At 33.0% G+C, this 21,035-nt stretch overlaps 1 protein-coding gene across 8 annotated transcripts in view; it reads right to left on the bottom strand.

The window, feature by feature from the left end:
- Positions 1-350: 350 nt before the first annotated feature.
- Positions 351-21,035, bottom strand: part of unc79 (UNC-79 domain-containing protein) — a 49,575-nt gene continuing 28,890 nt past the window's right edge. For 5 of the 8 annotated variants that reach the window (XM_025296846.1, XM_025296843.1, XM_025296841.1 and 2 more), the window contains 20 exons: positions 18,650-18,791; positions 18,386-18,587; positions 17,775-18,048; positions 17,464-17,702; positions 16,885-17,297; positions 15,872-15,964; positions 14,795-14,971; positions 14,638-14,717; positions 12,387-12,667; positions 11,227-11,481; positions 10,932-11,086; positions 10,029-10,123; positions 7,977-8,228; positions 6,588-6,815; positions 3,822-3,980; positions 1,628-1,800; positions 1,225-1,489; positions 1,006-1,146; positions 765-887; positions 492-680 (listed from right to left, as the gene is read on the bottom strand). In XM_025296846.1, coding sequence (XP_025152631.1) covers positions 492-680; positions 765-887; positions 1,006-1,146; positions 1,225-1,489; positions 1,628-1,800; positions 3,822-3,980; positions 6,588-6,815; positions 7,977-8,228; positions 10,029-10,123; positions 10,932-11,086; positions 11,227-11,481; positions 12,387-12,667; positions 14,638-14,717; positions 14,795-14,971; positions 15,872-15,964; positions 16,885-17,297; positions 17,464-17,702; positions 17,775-18,048; positions 18,386-18,587; positions 18,650-18,791 — 3,936 coding nt within the window. Of the gene's footprint in view, positions 681-764; positions 888-1,005; positions 1,147-1,224; positions 1,490-1,627; positions 1,801-3,821; positions 3,981-6,587; positions 6,816-7,976; positions 8,229-10,028; positions 10,124-10,931; positions 11,087-11,226; positions 11,482-12,386; positions 12,668-14,637; positions 14,718-14,794; positions 14,972-15,871; positions 15,965-16,884; positions 17,298-17,463; positions 17,703-17,774; positions 18,049-18,385; positions 18,588-18,649; positions 18,792-21,035 lie in introns of those variants that run through there. The other 3 variants (XM_019842641.2, XM_025296845.1, XM_025296847.1) reach the window with 3 other exon arrangements.

Below are 21,035 nucleotides of genomic sequence, written 5' to 3'. Positions count from 1 at the left end.
TAACCGCGTAAAGTTTAACGTTTGTCACGTCCATGCATGTCACGTCAAAGCTGAGCGATAACGTGTTTCGCGCTAACTGCCGCGATGGCGTTTTGTCGCTTTGACGCACACAGCTCGCTGCAGAGCGTCTGTAAGCCGTGATAGACGTGATAAACGCTAAACTTTACGCGGTTATTACTAAAAAGGCGATGAGAGATATCACTGAATAGAAGAGGACTTTTTCATTCCTATTGGTTAGCTGTACGCCTCTATGGAGTTGGTGTGTTACAATTATATATATGTATATACACCCTGTATGTATATATATATATATATATATATATATAATTTATATATAATATGTTACGCTTCGCTTTTTTCTCTTTTCTTTCATTCAATAAATTACTATGTCTTTTATTTATCTTCGCTGTGTATTTAATTAAGATAAATTTGCCTAATTTGGCTAAGTTAATCTTATTTTTATAGATGATCCTTTTCTTTCTTATTTTTTTTTAAATAGAATAGAATTGTGTAGCGGTAGAAGATTGCATTTCTATTTGACCCATTTTAAATTGTAATCGATGTAACCATCGTAGGAGTATCGCATTTAATTCTCTTCGATTAGAAACAAAATTTTCTGTCATTCTGCTTGGGGGGAAATCACGACAGTTCTGTAAGCGCATTTGTAGATGTCCTGGTAACTGTAAAGAAGTGAAATAAATTATTGATTGATATATAATTTATTGTTAAATTCTTATTATACGTTTTTGGTACTTTATCCTTACCTGAACATGATGGGAAAATAAAATAGCATTCCATAAGGGTAATAGTTTACTTAATACAATTGATCCACATTCTAACAAGGCTTCTAGTAAACTTAAGAAATGCAAGTTAAGCATTTCAGATAGCTGAAAAATGTACAATATTAATGATTGCATATATTTCTTTTATTTTTGTATAATAGTGTGTAAAAAAAGACAAACATATGATATTCGTATAATTTATCTTTTTAGAATCTATTCTTACGGCTTTTGAATAAGAAACGAGTTGCAAAATACACGGTGTTATTTTGCCCCAAAACTCTAATAAAATGTTCATGGTGATATTATGACTTTCACTATTCGATGCGTTGTTCTTTGATAATTCTTCCAAGTACATTGTCCAAAGCTGAAATAAAACATAACACATTCATTAACGTAAATTCAATATAGTTAATAATAATTTTACAATTTAATATATAGATACCTGACAAAGAATAAATGCGTGAAAAAGAGACGACATATGAAGAACCGAGGTTTTTGATTGTTCTGGGAATCCTGAGAAAATGATTTGTATGTGATCTGCAATATGACAGGACACTTCTTGAGGTATCGGTTGCGCCAATAAAATTGTTGAACTATGAGTATGATTGTTAGTATTGCCAGTATACATTGCTATATGTGTAAGCGACCCCAATAGCAACCAGGATAGGAGTCTGATGTGGCCGATACAATCAACATATTCGCGAGCACTAAAAAATGAATTTATGAAAAATTATGTATATAATTAATTTTTATAAATTAGTTAAATTGTGCGAAGTTTCGCTGCAGTAGTGAGAGAATACTGAAACGTAAACGCATAAGAGACATAATAAACGAAAAAAATTTACCCTTGTATCGTAGATGGTGCAGTGTATAACCATGGTAAATAACGCGCAATAGCTTTATTCTCTCTATTATTGCCTCTTGTAATTTCTAAAGCTACATATTGAGCGAGGCCACATTTTAATATTCCACCTAACGTGTCCTCGTTTAATCCCGCGTGCATATCTTTACTATAACTCTAAAAAAAGCAATTCTCAAAATGTATTCTTATAGACAAATACAATTTCATTTACTGTTACATTCTGATTAATCACGGTTTGTCGTAATTTACATACAAAGTGGAGAAAAAATATGGAAACTCTGAAAAATTTTTAAAAATATAAATTTTACAGAAAAATGTCTCGGGTAAAAATTGTAGAGTTTAAAAAGATCTATTTACTGATTTTATCAGTTTGACCTTGGATGGCGTTGGCAAGGTTAGAATAAAGTCAGATATTTTGTCCACTGTGCGCCGCTTGAACGGAAAGCTCAGCAAAATCGGCTCCGCGCTTAACGTGTTAAAGAGCTACTCAAAATCAAATATTTTTAGGGCTATTTAAAATCAGTTGTTTTCGCGGCTACCACATATCAGTTGCATATTTACTCTCTCTAATTATTAGAGTATTTACATTTTTTGTACATTGTTTGTTTTATCTTGTCAAAATGCAACATTGTACTGAATGTAAATGAATATCTTTTTTGAAGATGAGAATACGAGGAAATAGACTAAGGTTATATAATGATATTAGGCAGCTCTTCAACGTTATGTTCCGGAATGAAAGTATACAAATATCTCAAAATCTACGATTCACAGAACAGTCCGACGCGACGTTTCGAAAAAAATTGATAGCATTAAAAACCGCCCAAAAACAAGGAAACTAGCAATAGCAACAAATCCCAAGAAGGCATTATAGGTATTGTAATCTTTTGTAGAGAATCTACACAGTTCCACCTGTAAGACTGCTGAAGAACTTCTGATCAAATAGATCATAAATCGGTTTGCGAAATATTAAAACAGAATAAATTCTATGCATATAAAATTTATCTAGTGCAAACTGAACGAAGAGGATTTCAATCAACGTCGTAGAGTTTTGTGAATTAATGATGAAAAGTGTAGATGTAGAACCTGATTTTCTTTTACAACATAGTTTTCTCAGATGAAGCAATGTTTCAATTTAACGGTAATGACAATCGACATTATTGTAAATTTTGATTGGATATTCTCATTAAATGCTAGAATTTCATATTTAACATTAGAAGAAACTAAATGTTTGGGCACACGGATATGTAAATAATACTTTAATAAGACTATTCTTTATTGAAGGAAATTTAAATGCTGAAATATGGGATATGTTGAAACCAAACAGTTCTTGTAATAAAAGTATTGTTGATGAAGAACATTGAGAACATTGAGAACATTTGGATCCGACAAGATGGTGCTGCGCTACATTGTGGAAGGGATATTCGTAATTATTTAAACGAAATTTTCGCTGAATAATTGATAGGGAGGAGAGAGAGAAAGAGAGAGTGAGTGGTCAGCTCGATCGCCAGACTTCTCCCCTCTCGATTATTTTTTCTGGGGTTACTTGAAGAGTAAAGTTTATATAACACAAACTATAGATGAGCCACGTCGTCAAATCCTTGATAAAACTGCATTCATTTCCAAGGATTATATTAAGAACGATATTTTAAGATTTTACGTTTGACTAACACATTATCAAACTGTGAGTGGTAAATACTTTGGAAATTTATTATAAACTTGCTTTGAAAAGAATTCTTCGATTTTGCTTTAAATGGCCGGATCATTCTTCGATCTTGCTTAGATGGCCCGATCTTCTTCCTTTACAAGATTATTTACTTACTTTATAAGATATTTTATATTAAAAAGTATCATGACAAATTTTAAAATATCTTCTTAAATTCTTAATCAAAAGAAACTTTATTATAGTGTTCTGAAGACGACTCAACAAAGGCTATAAAAATATATAATAAAAAATTAAGATCACATTTAAAAAATTCTATTTGACCTTGTCCTGACCTTAACAGTACCATCCAAGGTTAAACTGATAAAATCAGTAAATAGATGTTTTTAAATCCTACAACTTTTAATTGACATACTTTTCTGTAAAATTTATATTTTATGAAATTTTTCAGGGTTTCCATACCCTTTCTTCTCACCCTGTGAATATAAAAAATTTATATTTGAACAGACAGTATTACCTTGATCTTGCTTAATGTGTGGAAGTCAGCTAAGAAATCAAGGACATCCGATAACTGATTTTTTAAAGATTCAGAAGCGTTCGTATTGTAAATTGGCGACATGTCTGTCTGAATATTATTTTTCATCGTGATAGTGCTAGGCAAAGATCCTCCAATATCCTGAGAGTAATATTAAAATATTTATTATTTATATAATATATAATAATCATTAAACTATAGCTTAAATATTATAAATTATTCTATTAATTATCTCTATTAATTATCTCTCTTATCTCTTTCATTAGCTATTCTATTAATTTAATTTATATTAACCGTAAATATTATATTTAACAATGCAATGAGATACTAATATATGTCGTGATCTTAATATATGTTATCAATGTCCGCAGTAACAATCAAAAAGTTTTATCTACCGCTCATTATTTCTAAAAATGTTATTAATAAAAAAATGATTGAAACACCATCACATCCGAGCAACACAAAAATATTGGGTCAATGTTGAATCAATGTTGAATAACGATTGTCTGATTTTGATGATAATGAGCTTTTGATGATAATTTGTCGTTCTGAAATAATATGGAATCGATGTTAGTTTATCAATGGTTAACAGATGGTAAAATATTAAATGTTGCACTTAACTTATATTACTTTGACGACGGCTGAAAAGCAACTTAAATAATATAAAACCATTGATTTAATATTGAGTTTACCTAGATTCTTAATATTTGTCTGACTTGCCGAAATGTTATCGAGCTGATCTTTGTCTAAACCTAATTAAGTAGAGCGTATTAAGTCATGAAAATTTTCGGAATTTTTATTGAAAACCATTTCCCTTAATTTGAAAAGGGATGAACGAGTGGTCTGAAGTACCCTATATAATTAGGAATTAGAGTTTCATTAAAAACCCCTCCCTGACTAGTTCAATGGAAGATAAGTTTGATGAAAATTACATGTAATATGTACAAAGGGTTGAAATAGTGTTTTCATGTTCAGGGATCAAGGGGTGATTTCCACCCTTAAAATGCGTTGTCAGCCGATATAAAAAGACTTGTGTTCAATATTTTTCAATGTTCTACGTGCCTGCCAAATTTCATTGGAATCGGTGAGTGACAGTTGGGTAGTGTTACTTGTCAGTACATTAGAAGATTGAATTGAAAGCCACTGTTCACGTATAAATGGCTCTAGCTGTGTATGCTGTGGGCAGTGACAGATGTCTCTTACATCACTTTAAAGTGTGAACATTTCCCATTAAAATTCAGTCATCAGACGTCAACCTTTGTTTACACAAGTGCTTTTTTATAACTGAATTAAAATGGAATGCGACAAATTGTTTCTCCGATGTTCTTTTACACTAGTTTGATTTAGAAAAAAGTGCAGTTGAAGCTTATCGATTGCTTGTGAAAACTTATGGTGAATTTGCTTCATCGGAAACTATATGTGCAGAGATTGATTTCGATGATTTAAAAGTGATAATTGTGACATTCACGACAAATAACAGCCAGGTCAATCGAAAAAGTTCGAAGATGAACTATTGCAAGCTCGATTGGAAAAAAACCCTGCTCAAACACTCAAAGAATTGGCTCAACAGCTCGAAGTCGAAAATCATTTCACGACGTTTACAAGTCATGGGAAAGTTTCGAAAAGAAGGGAGATGGCTGCTATATGAATTGATCGAAAATTTGCCATTGCTAATCGTTTAAACGTCTTGATTTCTTTACTTGCATAAAAAGAAAAGTTTCTTGCAGCGTATCGTGACTGGCGATGAAAATGGATCTATTTCGACAACCCGAAACGCAAGAAATCATGAGTTAATCCTGGCCAACTATCAACGTCGACACTAAAGCAAAACATCCACGGTCATAAAGCAATGTTCTCTATTTGGTGAGATATGGAGGGTGTCGTGTATTATGAGCTGTTGAAACCGAATGAAACAGTCACCGCCGAACGTTATCGACAACAATTGGAACGTTTGAATGATAATTTGATGCAAAAACGACCATTAACTGCATCAAATTTCCGAAAAGTGATTCTTCTTCATGACAACGCTCGGCCCCATGTTGCTATAACCGTGAAACAAATACTGATAGAGTTCAAATGGGAGGTTCTCCCTCACCCAGCGTATTCTCCGGACTTAGCCCTAAGCGATCATCATCTGTTGATCGATGCAACACGCTTTGGAAGATACACTTTTTCATAATTACGGAGAAGTCGAAAATTGGGTTGCTGAATGGATTGACTCAAATGGATTGACAGACTGTTCTTTCGTCGCAGAATTCAATTTCTGTCAGAAAAGTAGGAAAAAATTATAGCTTCCGAAGGCAAATACTTTGATATATTCACACATTTTGTTATTGAAATAAATGGTCAAAAACAGCGATTTTCAATGCAACCTCTTAATAAATTTACTAGAAATGGCCGACCACCTTCTGCACATATCTATGTACTACTTTTATATACCCATAGATTTTTTCTAACGGTCTCTTACATAAAGTGTAATTATATAACAATAATTTTATTTATTTTTTATGTTCTATTTCGTGACGGTTTTTAATAGAATAACCTTACATTTTTCGATACGATCATATCAGAATATAATACGGAATACATCTGCTCTGTATGTGAAGATCACGACTGTATCTCGTTATTCCGTTAAATGCAACATTTATTCTGTTTATTATTCTATTAATATCTCTATTAATTAATCTCTATATCTATATTAATTAATTACTCTATTAATTACTCTATTAGTTATTTTATTAATTGTACCTGGAGTACAAATTGGAGAAGCAGCAAGAAATTCGAATCCGGTATTGTAATCTTGAATTTGATAGCTTGAACCAATTCAAACACAATCGTTCTACCAAAAAAATGTTTATCGCGATCGCGAGTAAATCCTCTATGACATAAATAGCATAAGTCTGTTAAATAATGGTATTGCAACGTTGAATTTTGTATAGCGTAACTTATTACTTTAGAAAGTGGATCCAGCATTCCCTGAAACAATATTGTGTAATATTATTGGATTGGTTTTGATTTCTAGGTAGAAAAAAACCTGCGTTTTTTATAGATTTATTTCCAACTTTTTGTGAACATTTCAGTTTATTTCATCAGCAAAAGAGCGACTTGATATTGAAAACATCAATAGGTATCTCTTAAATAAAAGAATATGCCTCATGAGGGGGAAGAAAGGAAAAGAATAAGAAAGAAAGAAAAAAAATTTAATATAGTCATTCCAAATTGTAGAAAATTAGGAAAATTGTTTGCAATATTAAATTGGTTCTGTATTCTCTATCTATATTAGGTATTTTGTTAACAAGAAAAGTACCAAAGACCGCCCTTTCTGATTTTACCGTATTTGATATGTGTTTTAATACTATCCTCTCACTAATTAAAGTGATTCGACGCAATTCTCAAACATTCACAAAAAAGGTGAATTTAAATTTTTTCGTGTAACGTATGTACCGAATTATAAAAACAGATTTTCAACGAACGGTGGTGGTGGAAATTGTAAGTATTTGAAATCTGTCGATATAAATACAATATGTAGAAATAAAAACGTGACAAAAATAGAAAATTAGTTAAACTTTATTTATAGCAAATAAATATTGTATATACAAAGTAAATTATTTTTTATTAAGTTTCCAATAATAAAAATACGTTGTACAATGTTATGCTTTACTGTAGATTAAATAAAATTACAAAAAACAAAATTCGAACCCGCAATATTCAAAGCTCCAGCATACTAACCAATCGCCTTACAATTTCGACCATCGCCGTTTGTTGAAAATCTGTTTTTATAATTCCTTTATGATTAATCAATCATTCATTTAAGATTAATGAAAGAATACCTATTGAAGAGTGACAGAATAATATTCTTTTATTCTCTTTAATTAATTTTTCTCTTTAATTTCTCTTTAATGAAGTAAACGTTCACAAAACGTTGGAAATAAATGTACACAAAAAACGTGTTTAATTCGAAACACGTTTTTTGTATTCGAAAGATAAATTTTAGCATTTATCCACACATAAAACAGTTACATGTAAAATACCACAAAAATCACAATTGCAAATATCAGATATTATGATTTGGTGATAATTGAAAAAGATAAATTTCACACGATATCTAGTTTTCTTTTATTTTATCGAGGTACATACCTTAGATTGTTGAATTCCTGGAACTTTTAATATTGAAATCATAATTCGTAGAAGAGGAATGATATCCTCGACAGCAGGAAGCATAAGAACAAGTCTTCGAAATAGTCCGTCGAACTGAGCCAATAAGCCGCTCCAGGTAGCAACTCCAGGACCTAATCCCGCTTCCAATGGCAAACAATCCAAATAACATGCAATATTATACAATATTGTCGGCAACCGTTCCATCGGTAATGATTTTTTCATATTCAAAGTCTAAAAATGAAATTTGTCATTAAATTATCATTAGTCATCAGTTAATCAAATAAGTAAATATCTAGTAACAGAGTGACATTACATTAATATTATAATTTTCTACTCAATAATATAAGTATAATATAATATACGATAATATGGTTTAGTTACTTCTTTTGAATGTAGGTTGGAATGCAGCCGATAGTTTAATAAGAGAACTTAATTTCTGGGAATTATTCACATTCTCTTACTGACAAGGGGGAGTACCAGAGATTGCCCCTTCCGATTTTATCGGATTTAATATATGTTTTAGTACTACCCTCTTATTAACAGTAAAATAAATTGATGCAATTCTCACGATTTATATTCACACATTTCGATTTTATCGAATTTGATATATATTTTAGTACTACCCTCTTATTAATTAATAGTAAAATAAATTGATGCAATTCTTATATTTACAAGAAAAACGAGTTTAAAATTTTCCATGCGCCATAAACAGGGTAACGAAAAAATACCGAGACCCTGAAATATATCGAAAAATATAATTTTTATGAAAAAATATTTCAGACAAAAGTTGTAGGGTTTCAAGTAACGCATTACATAGCAATATCAGTATGACCTCGAATAGCGTTGTCAACGTCACGTGAAGGTCATTTTAAATTTCTTAAATGGAACCCTCTATTTTTCATTATATATTCTTGTAGCTTATCTCGAGGGCTTTCCAAATCACTATAATTAAATGTTTTCTCGTTAGGTATTTTTCGAGTTACAATACTTTAAAGTTGCAGTGCCGCTGGCATTAGCATTACCCAAGATATACCGCGTGGAGGTTACATGGTCGGGTTTACACCTTTATTATGCATGCATGTATGTGTGTGTGTGCGCGCGTGTGTGTATGCGTATGTATGCGCGTGTGTGTGTGTGTGTGTGAGGTGCACCGTCAATTTTGCTATTTTCATTTTTGTGTATGATAAGCCTATTTCCAATTTTAACAGACATTTAGACTGGCTTGTTGTCAGACTGTTAATAGCCAGCAATTTGAGCATTTATTATGAATGTAAACGCTCAGGAACATGTAGCGGTATTTACGCACATTTAAATAAGAATATGTATGTAGGTATGTACACACGAGGGCACAAGTCTCGCGCGCGCACATACACACATGCACGTATAAAAGAGGTGTAAATCTGACCATGCAACCTCCACGCGGTACACCTTGAGTAATACTAATGCCGGCTGTACTACAACTTTTAAGTCTTGTAACTTAAAAAATACCTAACGAGAAAACATTTAGTTATAGTGTTTTGGAAAGTCCTCGAGACAAGCTACAAGAATATGTAATGAAAAATAGGGGGTTCTATTTAAAAAATTTAAGATAACCTTCACATGGCCTTGACAACGTTATTCAAGGTCATACTAATATTACTGTGTAATGCGTTACTTGAAACCCTGCAACTTTTGTCTGAAACATTTTTTTATAAAAATTATATTTTTCGGTGTATTTCGAGGTTCCGGTATTTTTTCCTCACCCTGTATACAGGATGTCCAGTTTAAAGCCATTGCACCCTTTCAATTTCTATTTTTTGGTACTAATTGAATTGTTTTTACCTTATTTGCTTAACCTATCTAATTTACATTTATGTCAAGTTTTATTAAAATCAGAATTTTCGGTTTCGCGCAAGGTTCGTAGATAACGAAAAGTGAAATTCATTTTTGAAATTTCCTTCATGCGAGATATATCCTTTACTGAATACAAAGTGAAAAAAAATTATATACCAAAATTCGTAATACGCAATTATGTTAAAATAACTTTTTTACCTCGAGTAGTAGTTGCAGAGGCGCAATGGGGTTTAATTCATTAAAATCGATCAAAGCTTGGGCGACACTCTTGAAGAATTGCAACCTGGTCGTTTCTACAAATTGAGATTATTTTTACATTAAACATCTCCAAATCTAAATCTAATTTAAATTAGATATACAGGGTGTTCTAAAAAGATATGTAAAAAATTTAAAGAGATATTCCTCACACCTGAAGGATGAAAAAATGTTATATGGACATAGGTGCGGAAATGCTTATTTCAGGAGTTATGTTGAAAATATTGTTAGCTGTATTACTTACACAAGGAAAAATTTAAGATTAATTATTGTAGACGACAATCGTTTAATTAGGCTTATTTACATTTGGTTTTAATATGACCTTGAATTAGTTACAATAAATGTTGAAAATGTTCGCCATTCGCCTGTTTTATTGCATATTGCAGAAATAAGCTAGTGTGTACGGATGAACGTGTGCGTGTGAGTAAACTAACAACATAAAATGAAATAAGTCCTCTTATTCTCATTGCGCAACGATGGTTGTCGGTGTACAAAGTTTGCAGATTCACACGGAAGTTGAAATTTTTAATGAACAGTTTCATTGCATACTATTAAATTCACTTCTCTTGATTTTTACGTTGTGATTACCTATGTGACACAATTTTTTTCTATTGGCAATAAATTTTACAAATTTTACAGCCTATTTTACAAAGCCTTTCTTTTTTGCACAATAGTGCAACGCTAGAAGTGAATAGATTGTAAATAACTGATATTGTGGTCGTCTCAATCATCACATTTATCATATATTTATTTTTTTTATGGAGATATATTAAAACTATTTTTGCTCGATCAACAACAATTATTTAAGAGCATCTTTATTATAAATTAAAGAATTTATATACTTACCATTTAAATGGGTCTGAAACATTTGCATAAATACTCCATTAGGTGCTAATTGGTGCAAAACACATCTGAGAAATTGATGTGCTACACTGACCGCACCACCTGGTAAATGCATGTTCGTTTCGCTTTGCCAAGGGTACATGGCGTTAAGTGCAACCCTGCCAATATATCAGAACTTTATTATTATTCAACGACAATTATTCTATATGTGAATTGATAACAGAAACAGAAAATAAATAATATAGAATTTTTTTACATAAACATACAAATATCTTTTTACAAGCATGCAAATATTTACTTGGTTACTACGCCAAGTATTTCTGGTAATAGCGGTGCTGCTAAAGATGGTTCTCGATGGATAAATGTTCCCAAAGTTATTATACATAATCCGAGCTCTTCGTCAGAATACTCCTCTTTAATTGTTCCACATTCCGAACACCTATCATAAACGCAATCATCACCGATACGGAATAAACTCTGTTTCAAATTGAAATCTGCGTGATATGCTTGCTGAGAGAAGAAGTTGAAATTTGGTTGGACTTGTGGCCCGGACCTATTGGATGAGAAAATAATTTACGAATAAATATAAGGTAAAGATATAGTTTAAAAAACCCATCTTTCAATACTCATGAAAGAAAAACATTTGAAAAATATTTTCAAATGAACATATTTAATAAAGAGATTGTCAGAAAAGTTCTTTATCAATTTTGACGGGCTTCGAGTGTGTCGTGAAATAACTGAAATTATTAGACTTAAATTTTTAATGCGTTTACTATTTTATGTGCTTATTACCGATGTGACTGTGTGGGAAACTTGATAGAGCACTTATTCGGTGCCACGAAACAATAAAATATTTAAGCGGTATGCGGATTGCTGAGGCAAGCGTGGTGCGATACTGTCGACGAGTGTCGAGCTTATAACAAAGAACCGGGTGCGCACCGTCGGAGTTGATCAGAACTGTTCTAGACTGAATTTGAATCTAAACTTTTCTGTTGCAAATTACGAACTTATATATTGTCTATTGTTCTTGAGAGAGACAGCATGTATCACGCAAGGCACGAGGCAATTCCATGCCAGAAGCACTCTCTACTTTCCGGTTCTCCGGGCGAGTAAAGTAAACAACGTATCAGCTGTATTATTTGAGCGTTTAGATCCTGACTCGTCTCAACAATTAAGAAAAACAAAGTTGACCTTCAAATGACTTAAAAAATGCCCTTTAAGGCCAAAGTCAAAGTCATCATCAGTTGACCCCCTACGAACCCTATAACTTTTCTTTTGGACATTTTTCGATATTTCCATAATCTTCGAAGTTATCAGTGTGGGTAAATTAAAATGGCCCATCCTGTATATTTATCATTACTCTACAGCAAATTATAAGAATTAAACAATGGATCTTTTTGAAAATGTAGCATGCTTAACTATTCTAAAGAGATAAAATATTTGTTGATGATAATTTACCAGGACTCTGTTCGTCTCGCATCAGTGATTACATCTTGATCTGTGGTGGTGTTAGTAACCTTACGCGTTTTATCACGATGAATACGTAATCCCTGATCCCTCATTGATGAATACTGATCTCTTGTTTTAATTTTCTGGTCATAATCAGTTATCTTCGAAGCAAAATCTCCCATATCCACCATTGGTGGAGACGATTCCAATGCTACCTGTTTGATTAATCTTCGTGGACTTGGAGATCTGCTAGAATTAGCTCCATTTGATGCCGGTGCAAGTGACGTAGACTGTGGATATAAATAAAAAGCTAATAAGTTGAATGAATATATCCTTCTTGCTTTGCTCAAAACGATTGATATTTTATTGAAGCTATACTATATGTATAGGTTTGTTTAAGACTTTGCAAACTATGTGCTATATCCTAGTCTAATTTTGCAGAGAGGAAGGAGAGGGGACAGAGAGAGAGATGGGGGAAGGAAAGGAGGGAGGGAGAGGGGGAGAGGGGGAGGGAGAGGGAGAGGAAGAGGGGGGAGAGAGAGAAGGAGAAGGAGAGAGTGTGTTATTTTCTATTCTTTTTCAATTTGCCTTCTACAAGAGAGGAAGGAAAGTTTATAACTCACGATTGAACCGAATGTAAAATTGAAAATAAAATTTTTTAATATTTAAAGGAACGCGCGATAACAAGTGCTACCGTCCTCAAAATAAATCAAGAAGCATGGTGCCTCGCGCCAAGTTCAGTAATTTTTATAAATGAATACAAATCCGTCGATTTTAATTAAAAATAATAATATCTTACGCTTTCCAAAGCGTCATTAACACTTTTTCTTGATTTTATTTTCTGTTTCTCTCGTTTGTATTTTCAAAGTTTATTTTCCAGTTTGGGAATATTCGTGTCGTCAAATATTTTATCTTCAAACGATAAAATTTTTGGATGGTATTTGTCATAGTAGCATGCAATCTTTTGCCAATGTTCATGGTGCCGCAAGGTATATTGCTTTGCATGCTACTACGAGAAATACCATCCAAAGGTTTATACCCATAAGATCGCATAAAAAAAGAAAAAAAGCACTATAAAATTATTCGTCTATATGATCATATATAAAGAAAGAGGTCTGTCATATATTTTGATCAAGTACGATAGGGGTGGTGATGGGCTCTCTTTCTAAAACAAGAAATTTATTCTATCAATGACCAAAAAAGATAACACGTTCTATACATCGAATGCAAGAATTATGAAAAACAAAAAAAAAATTATCAAGTACCACCAGGAAGCGAACATGGACCTCCCGCGCGCGACTCACGCCCGTTGCCACTCGGTCAACTTATACTTGCGCTAACGCTTGCTACAAATGCCTTAATAAGGATCACATGCTTGTGCACAAATAAAAATGAAATTTTCTCTAAATATACTGTCTGGAAACGCCAAAAACCGGGTGTTTTGAAAATTGCTCATCGAATCCTACAATTTGGTGTAGGTTTCATGCAGGAATGGCGTTCCTTTTTCTGGCCTTCCCCTTGTTAGAGAAGAAATTAAAATGAAATGCAAAGAGATAAGAACATCATACTCAATATATAGGGTATCTGTAAAGTCCGACTCCACCCCTGAACCACACACCCCTACACATACACATACACACACGCACGCACACACGCACGCACGGGCGCACACACATCGCACACATACAACAGAGAGGATTGGAGTCATTAAATACTACGGGAGTGACGAACTCCCTGGAATCGTTATTTCTGCTGTGACACACACATACATACATACATAGGAGGTGTAAATCCGATCGTGCAACCTCCACGCAGTACACCTTGGCTAGTGCCAGCGGTATTGTAACTTTCAAACCCCATAACTCGGAAAATACTCAATAAAACATAACTTATTTATAGTGTTTTGGAAAGCTCTCGAGATGAGTTACAAGAATATGTAATGAAAAATAGGGGGTTCTATTTAAAAAAATAAAGTTGAACTCCGTATGATCTTAGAACGTTCACTCAAAGTCAATTCAATGACACAATCTTATGTTCCCCTCAAACTAAATAACTTTTGTCTGAAACATTTCTTTCTAAAATGCATAGTTTATGAAATATTCGACCGTTTCTAGACTTCTGGTACACCCTGTATATGTCCCGCAGAGTTATGATGTGTAATTAATTTATTTGTGACAAAGATTTAATTAATTCATATGCAATATAATATAATTATAATATAATAAAATATTTGGCTGACTGAAGTTTCTTTCGATCTTACCATATTTTTAGATGTCCCGCTATCTTGTTTTGTGAACATCACTGTATCGCGCCTTACATCCTCATTCAATTTATTCGTATCTGTAGGGAAAGATTAAAAAATATTAGGTTATAACAATTTTATATAGAAACATGAAAATCATGATAGATATATAAACCTTCGATATTTGAGATTTCCAGAGCTTGACATACACGTTCAACTAAACTGGAAAAATCTCTCTGAGGTCCAATTGGTAGTAGTCGTTCTGGTGTTGGAAATTCCAGTTGAGAAATGCTATGTGGACTTGTAATATCGCTGGATACGCAAGTCTCGCTATCTTGTTCGAACGAAGAGCCTATAACATTATAATAGATTTTGTTGGAGAATAATGAATTTCATTTGGAAACTGCATTAGAAACACAAAGATATATCGAATGGGATATCTAGAGTGAAAAAAATATTGACAATGCTGTTTTTGCTGAACAACCACTACTACGACCACAAGAAATGATATGAGAAGCTGAATATATAGAGTTTGTAGAAATATTTCTCGCAAAGTCTTGCTTCGAACTGTACATAGTTTTAATAAATGAATTTGTTTATGCGCGAGAAAACAAGGTCAAGTTCATATTTTCATCATGTGGCCCCCTCGAAACCATGCAACTTTTCTTTGAAACAGTTTTGTCTATCGGGCTCAGTTTTCGCGATATTCGGACCGACTGTTTTTATAACGAGACACCCTGTATACGTATATATATACGTATATGTATACGTAGATATAATGGGTATCCCATAACTCAGTACAAGAAATTAATAGAAACATAGAGCGGATTAAGACAAACATAAAAGTTCTGTACCGTTTTGCGATATTCGCAAATAATTATTGAATTACTAAGGACAGAAATTTGACAAGTGAGCGCGTGCCGAGATGGATGATTGAAGAGTGTTGCAATAAAAAAATAATTCGGTAACTATTGCAAATTTCGCAGAATGGGACTTTTGTATTTGCTTTGACCCGCTCTGCGTCTTAACGAAAAATTGTTCAGGTTGCCTGAGGCACCCTATATATGTATATGTGTTATACACTATTATATATACACATTATATATAGTATATACACATTATTGTTGTTGTTACTATTATCATTATCATTATCATTAGTATTATCATTATCATTATCATTATCTTCATCATCATTATTATTATTATTATTATTATAGTTCTGCCTTTGTTATTGATAAAAAAATTCACTCACTGACTGTCGTCAAGATATCCATTTTTGATAACGGTGATTCCGGAGATCCGTATGTATCTTCGCATCTTAATACACGCTGTGCTGTTCGTGGACCTACAAACAACATTTATTTTATTTATTTATTTAGCATTTAAAATGTAATCTTATATTTTAATCCTTTCCCATAGAAGTCCAGGAATTTTCCGTCAAGACATTTTTACTTTTGTAAGCAAAGGCCGAGAATCTTCCATCTCAAATGTTCAACTATTTTATGGACCTTTAGTTTCAGCCATTTTATCATGCTACTGACTAATTAGGCGCTTAAAATATAAATAACAAACAAACTACAGTTCGTTGGATTAGTCAGTTGAAAATCTTAGCTACAAGCAACAGGCAACATTATTAGTTTTTCAAACAATGATGATTGAGTGACATCAGTTTCTTACCAACGGAAAATAATTACGACAACGACAAACAAGATATCCATACTACTTCGACGGGAAAGGATTATTATATGTATAATTGATTATATATAGGGTGTCCCATTTTATTTTTGACAGTCAAATATCTCGAAAAATATGTAAGATACAAAAAACGTTTCATATAAAAATTGTAGGATTTTAAGGGGGACATTTGATGGTGACTTTGACTTTGATCTAGAAGTGAAAATTGAAGGTCATTTGAAGTTCAACTAAAAAAGTTTATACAGAAACCCTTATTTCTAATTGCATATTTATGTGACTTATCTCGAGAGCTTTCCAAAACATTATAATTAAATATAATATTTTTTTGTTAAATACATCTCGAGTTATGAGGCTTGAAAGTTATAGTACCGTCGGCATTAACATTACCCAAGATATACCATGCGGAGGTTATACTATCAATAGTACATGTAAATGAGCTTGTTAGCTAGTCATATAACATGCAACATCAAATTCGTCGAAGTCGAGGAAGACATATTCTAGTCCTCCCCTTGTAAACACAACACTAGGTACTGTAACGTGATATGAAACAATAGCGTAGAGAAAGCTTACCTGTAGTGCGAACTGTTGTACCAATAGGTAATAAACGTTCGACCGTTGGGGTAGTCATTAAAAGTTGTGGACTGGTAGGTACACCAGTCAGTTGCCCGTTCTCCGTGCTTATGACTTGCGATGATATGGAACTCAATGCTGGCGAACTTGAGTGGTCGCTATTTGTCACCGTGATTACTTGACAAGGCGAGACTGGTGACGTTGCTGTGATTGTGATTTGCTCTACATGTTTCTGTCTACCTAAATGTTTCGTGTTCGGCGATTCAATATTAACGGTAGTACCAACGGTGTTACTGACATGTGCTTTTTCTTTCTGTATTTCTACATTTTGTTCTTTCTCTATATCCATTTCTTTTCCCTCTTTCTCTTTCTCCTTATTCTTTTGTTTATTCTCTTCTTTTGTTGGATCGGACCTAAAAGTTTAAAATATAATATACCATATAATTAATAATAACAATATAAAAAGAAATATTAACTTCTGAGAAAAAAATTATATATTAAAGTTTTATAAAAGAGAAAATAGATTCAATTAACTTCCTTAGAATCTTTCATTTTATATCCAGAAATGGAAAATGTTACCCTTGAATGTGAGAGATACTCGTCGCAACTGCTAACGCACTTGATAAATTGTACGGCTTTGATGAAATAGTATCTCCATTATACGGTAATTGGCCTTTAGCATTTTTTCCCGGTAATATAGGCGTTTTAGGGTGAAATTTTGAAGATTCTTGCTGTCCGGTTAGAAATGTGCTTGTTACCATCATTTTTACTCCTTCGTAAACGCTCCATTTTTTCTGAGGTTCAACTTTCCTAGTTCCCTGGGACAGAATGAAATGTTTCTGTTGAATCTCAAACGATTATCGAAGATCAGCAATAAGCGACGCAATTACCTGAGAAGTTTCATCCTCATTTCCTAAAAACCATATAGGCTTCGTTATGGATTCCATTCTCAATCTGTTGATGTTTCGATTATTCGGGTCAACAATTGCACTTGTTCCATCAGAAACAATCGAGGTGCGTGGTTCTTGTAAAAACGTGTTTCTTTGAACCGTATCCTCTAGCTCCCCGAGAGATCCTCCGCTGCTACCATGTAAGGTGCTGTCAGATTTTGGGCTCTCAGGAATCGCGGCCAGCTCAGACTCCGTATCGTCCGCATTGAAATAGCTTCGCAAAGGCATTCGCAATAGCGACAAATTGTAACATGCCACTACTTAAGTAAAAACACAGAAGCATGACAACACTAATATTACACGCTTATTAAATATTACCTAGGAAGAATATTACAATGACGAAATATTAGATTAAGTGATACAAAAGCTCAACCGATAATTTCCCATGATATCAGTAATGCCATTCGAAAATGAATATCAGACACGAATTTCTTCCACTACTTCTTACTACTTGATTAAATATCTAATCTTTTATGGCTCGTGCTCGCTGCGCGCAAGTGAAGAGTCACTTTGAATGCAACGTATTGTCACGCTATTACAAATTTACTGACCTAGTTATAAAATATTTGTTGAAATAACGACACGCTGGACCGTTATTCTCCTCCCAATGAGTTTCCATTTGTCCGTGTATTCCGCTGGGACTACGTTGATGCATCGGGCACCATAGTTGGCGCATCGGCGGAGTTTCTGTGTCGATTTCTCCTAAAGCATTTGTTAAGTCGTGTTCCACTCCAAGCGAGGGTTGAGATACATCTGAAATATCGAATTTCAATTATTTCGGATTTTTAAATTTTTCAAAATTCTCAAAATTTTACCGCGAGATCTAGAAGGTGGTGCACCCATAACAACAGTCGCTGGAATCCTCTTACACTGATGATGTTGCGTTTCGAGTGTATTTAAAACGATCTTCACTAATGCTTGAAGCTGATTACACCATGGTTGTTGTCCATATTGACACTAAAATAGTTTAATTAGTACTCAAAAATGCGAAATTATTTTATTCAACATTTCATATATCGTTTTAGCATGACAATTAGTTATTGCACTATTTATAAGTTTCTACAAAATGGAGTGTTTAAAGTGTTATAAGCTGATTGTTCTTAGCATAATATGAGATATTTTTTATATAGTTATCTATATGATTTATTAAAATGTGGTTGTTCTATAATCTATGTATTTATTATGCCTTTTATATTTCTTTGTGTTATTCTTCAAATTTAACATGTTATGTTGTAAGAATCATATGTTTATAAACATGAAGAAAAATTTATAATTATTAAATTTATTGATATTTTCGTACCAAATATAAAATTAATTTAAATGGAGATCTTTTATATAGAACTCACGTCGTTATATTCATTTTATTGCCGAGTTCAATATTGTATCGATATTTAAAAAAACATCTATGACTTGAAATTCTTAAAAAATAAAGCTTGAAAAGAATTTCGATGATAATTATATTCTCCATTTTCTATATGCTACTTAATTAAAAAAAATTGACGTTGCTATCTTTAATAGTTTTAGTCAACTTGTAATATTTTAAATGCTGTATTCTATTAGGTTCTATTAGGCTTGTAGATAAGATCATACTGTTATCAAGCATCACAGTCGCAGCGCAAGGCTGAGTGCGTTTTAAACGTAAGTCCTTCAAAGTGTAAAGAGTGAGGATGACCAGTATCAAATGATGTACGTCAATAACCAAAGTGCACAATAACGTTTATCGCTTTGGGAAGCTGTACTAATTCTGTTTATGGATAGAATTCATCGACGTGTCTTGACTTTTAAGCCGCTCTTGAGTTTATCCACTGATTTCGTACTTGTTTGATTAGATACGAAATAACTGCATACGAACTCATGTTCATATGATATTTAATACGTTGTGTATATCATTAGGACTTTTTATCAGCTTGTACAAAAGAAAATACAGAGATATCAAGTACAGCGTAAATAAGGAGCGCTTATCTATAGCATAGCGTTTATAGCTTCATGTTATCATCTCTATATTAACCAAATTAATGGCTTCCATTTTCTATTGTTATACATGAATGAATTTGGTATTTGATACTCTTTATTCTCATCTTAACAAGAATTTAAAAATTTGCGAGGGTTATAAGGAGGGGGGAGGGGGTAAACAAAATTTTGCAAAATCTGAGTACACAATTGCAAAGAGTATAAAATTATCTACAACTTTTATACAAACCATTTTTCATATGCCTCGTACTTTTCGACATATTTGCTAAAAACGGAAACCTCCTTTTTCTTCGAGGTGTAGTTTCACCCCCTAAATATCGAGATAAGCACATAAAAAAAATATGGGTCTAATATTTTTTGATGCTTTATAACATATTCAAAGCCCATCCAAATCGGTGAGAAACACCTCCAACCGTTCCCTTGTGAGAAACATTACCAAAATGTTAACAAAACGTTAGCATAACATTATTTATAACAACTTTACATTTGTGAATTGAACATTGCTGAAAATTCCACATCGAAGTCAAAGTTTGTTAATTATGATATTGTATACAACGTTAGATACGACATATTTGAAAACGTTATGTGTTTATGAATATCGTTATAATAACGTTGTAATAATAATTCTTTTCTTACTGGATATATACACCTTTCTCTTTTTAAATGCAAAATTGCAATCAAAATATTGCAATGTATAGGTTAAGAATTTTTAAAACCCAATGCACGTCGTGTCTATCTCAGTCAGCTGATTGAGTGCAAGGCTTGCTGCGAATTTACTGCCAATTTGCTATCGTGTCTTGTGCGCAAGCGTTACTCGGTATTTGGCGCTTATTTGGTGCAAGGTTATGCGCTGCAAAACTTGCGCGGTTTATGCTGCAAATTTGCTGCAAGTTGCCCGGCATCAAGCCTTGATGTCAAAACATCGAAAAGCCGAAAGAGGACACAGTTGGCTATGGTTTTGGCATCAAGTTTTGATCGAACTTGCTACCAATTTGCGCTCAATTTGCACTCATTTTGCTAACTGGGTATACATTGCTCAACCGACATTACAATGAATTTTTTCTTGATCGATTGATTACATATGATAAAAATGAATCTTCTATGATAATGTAGTACGGAGTTGGTGTGAGCCTAGAGGACTTCAAAAACATCCACGAGCAGAAGATCATGTTAAGTGTGTGATTGTTGTAGAATATAAGTATGCATTAACATATATAAATTTCACTTAAA

Source organism: Harpegnathos saltator, unplaced genomic scaffold (genome assembly GCF_003227715.2).
Source record: "Harpegnathos saltator strain DR-91 unplaced genomic scaffold, Hsal_v8.6 scaffold160, whole genome shotgun sequence".
Taxonomy (NCBI): Eukaryota; Metazoa; Arthropoda; class Insecta; order Hymenoptera; family Formicidae; genus Harpegnathos; species Harpegnathos saltator.
This window is presented reverse-complemented; position numbering and strand designations above follow the sequence as displayed.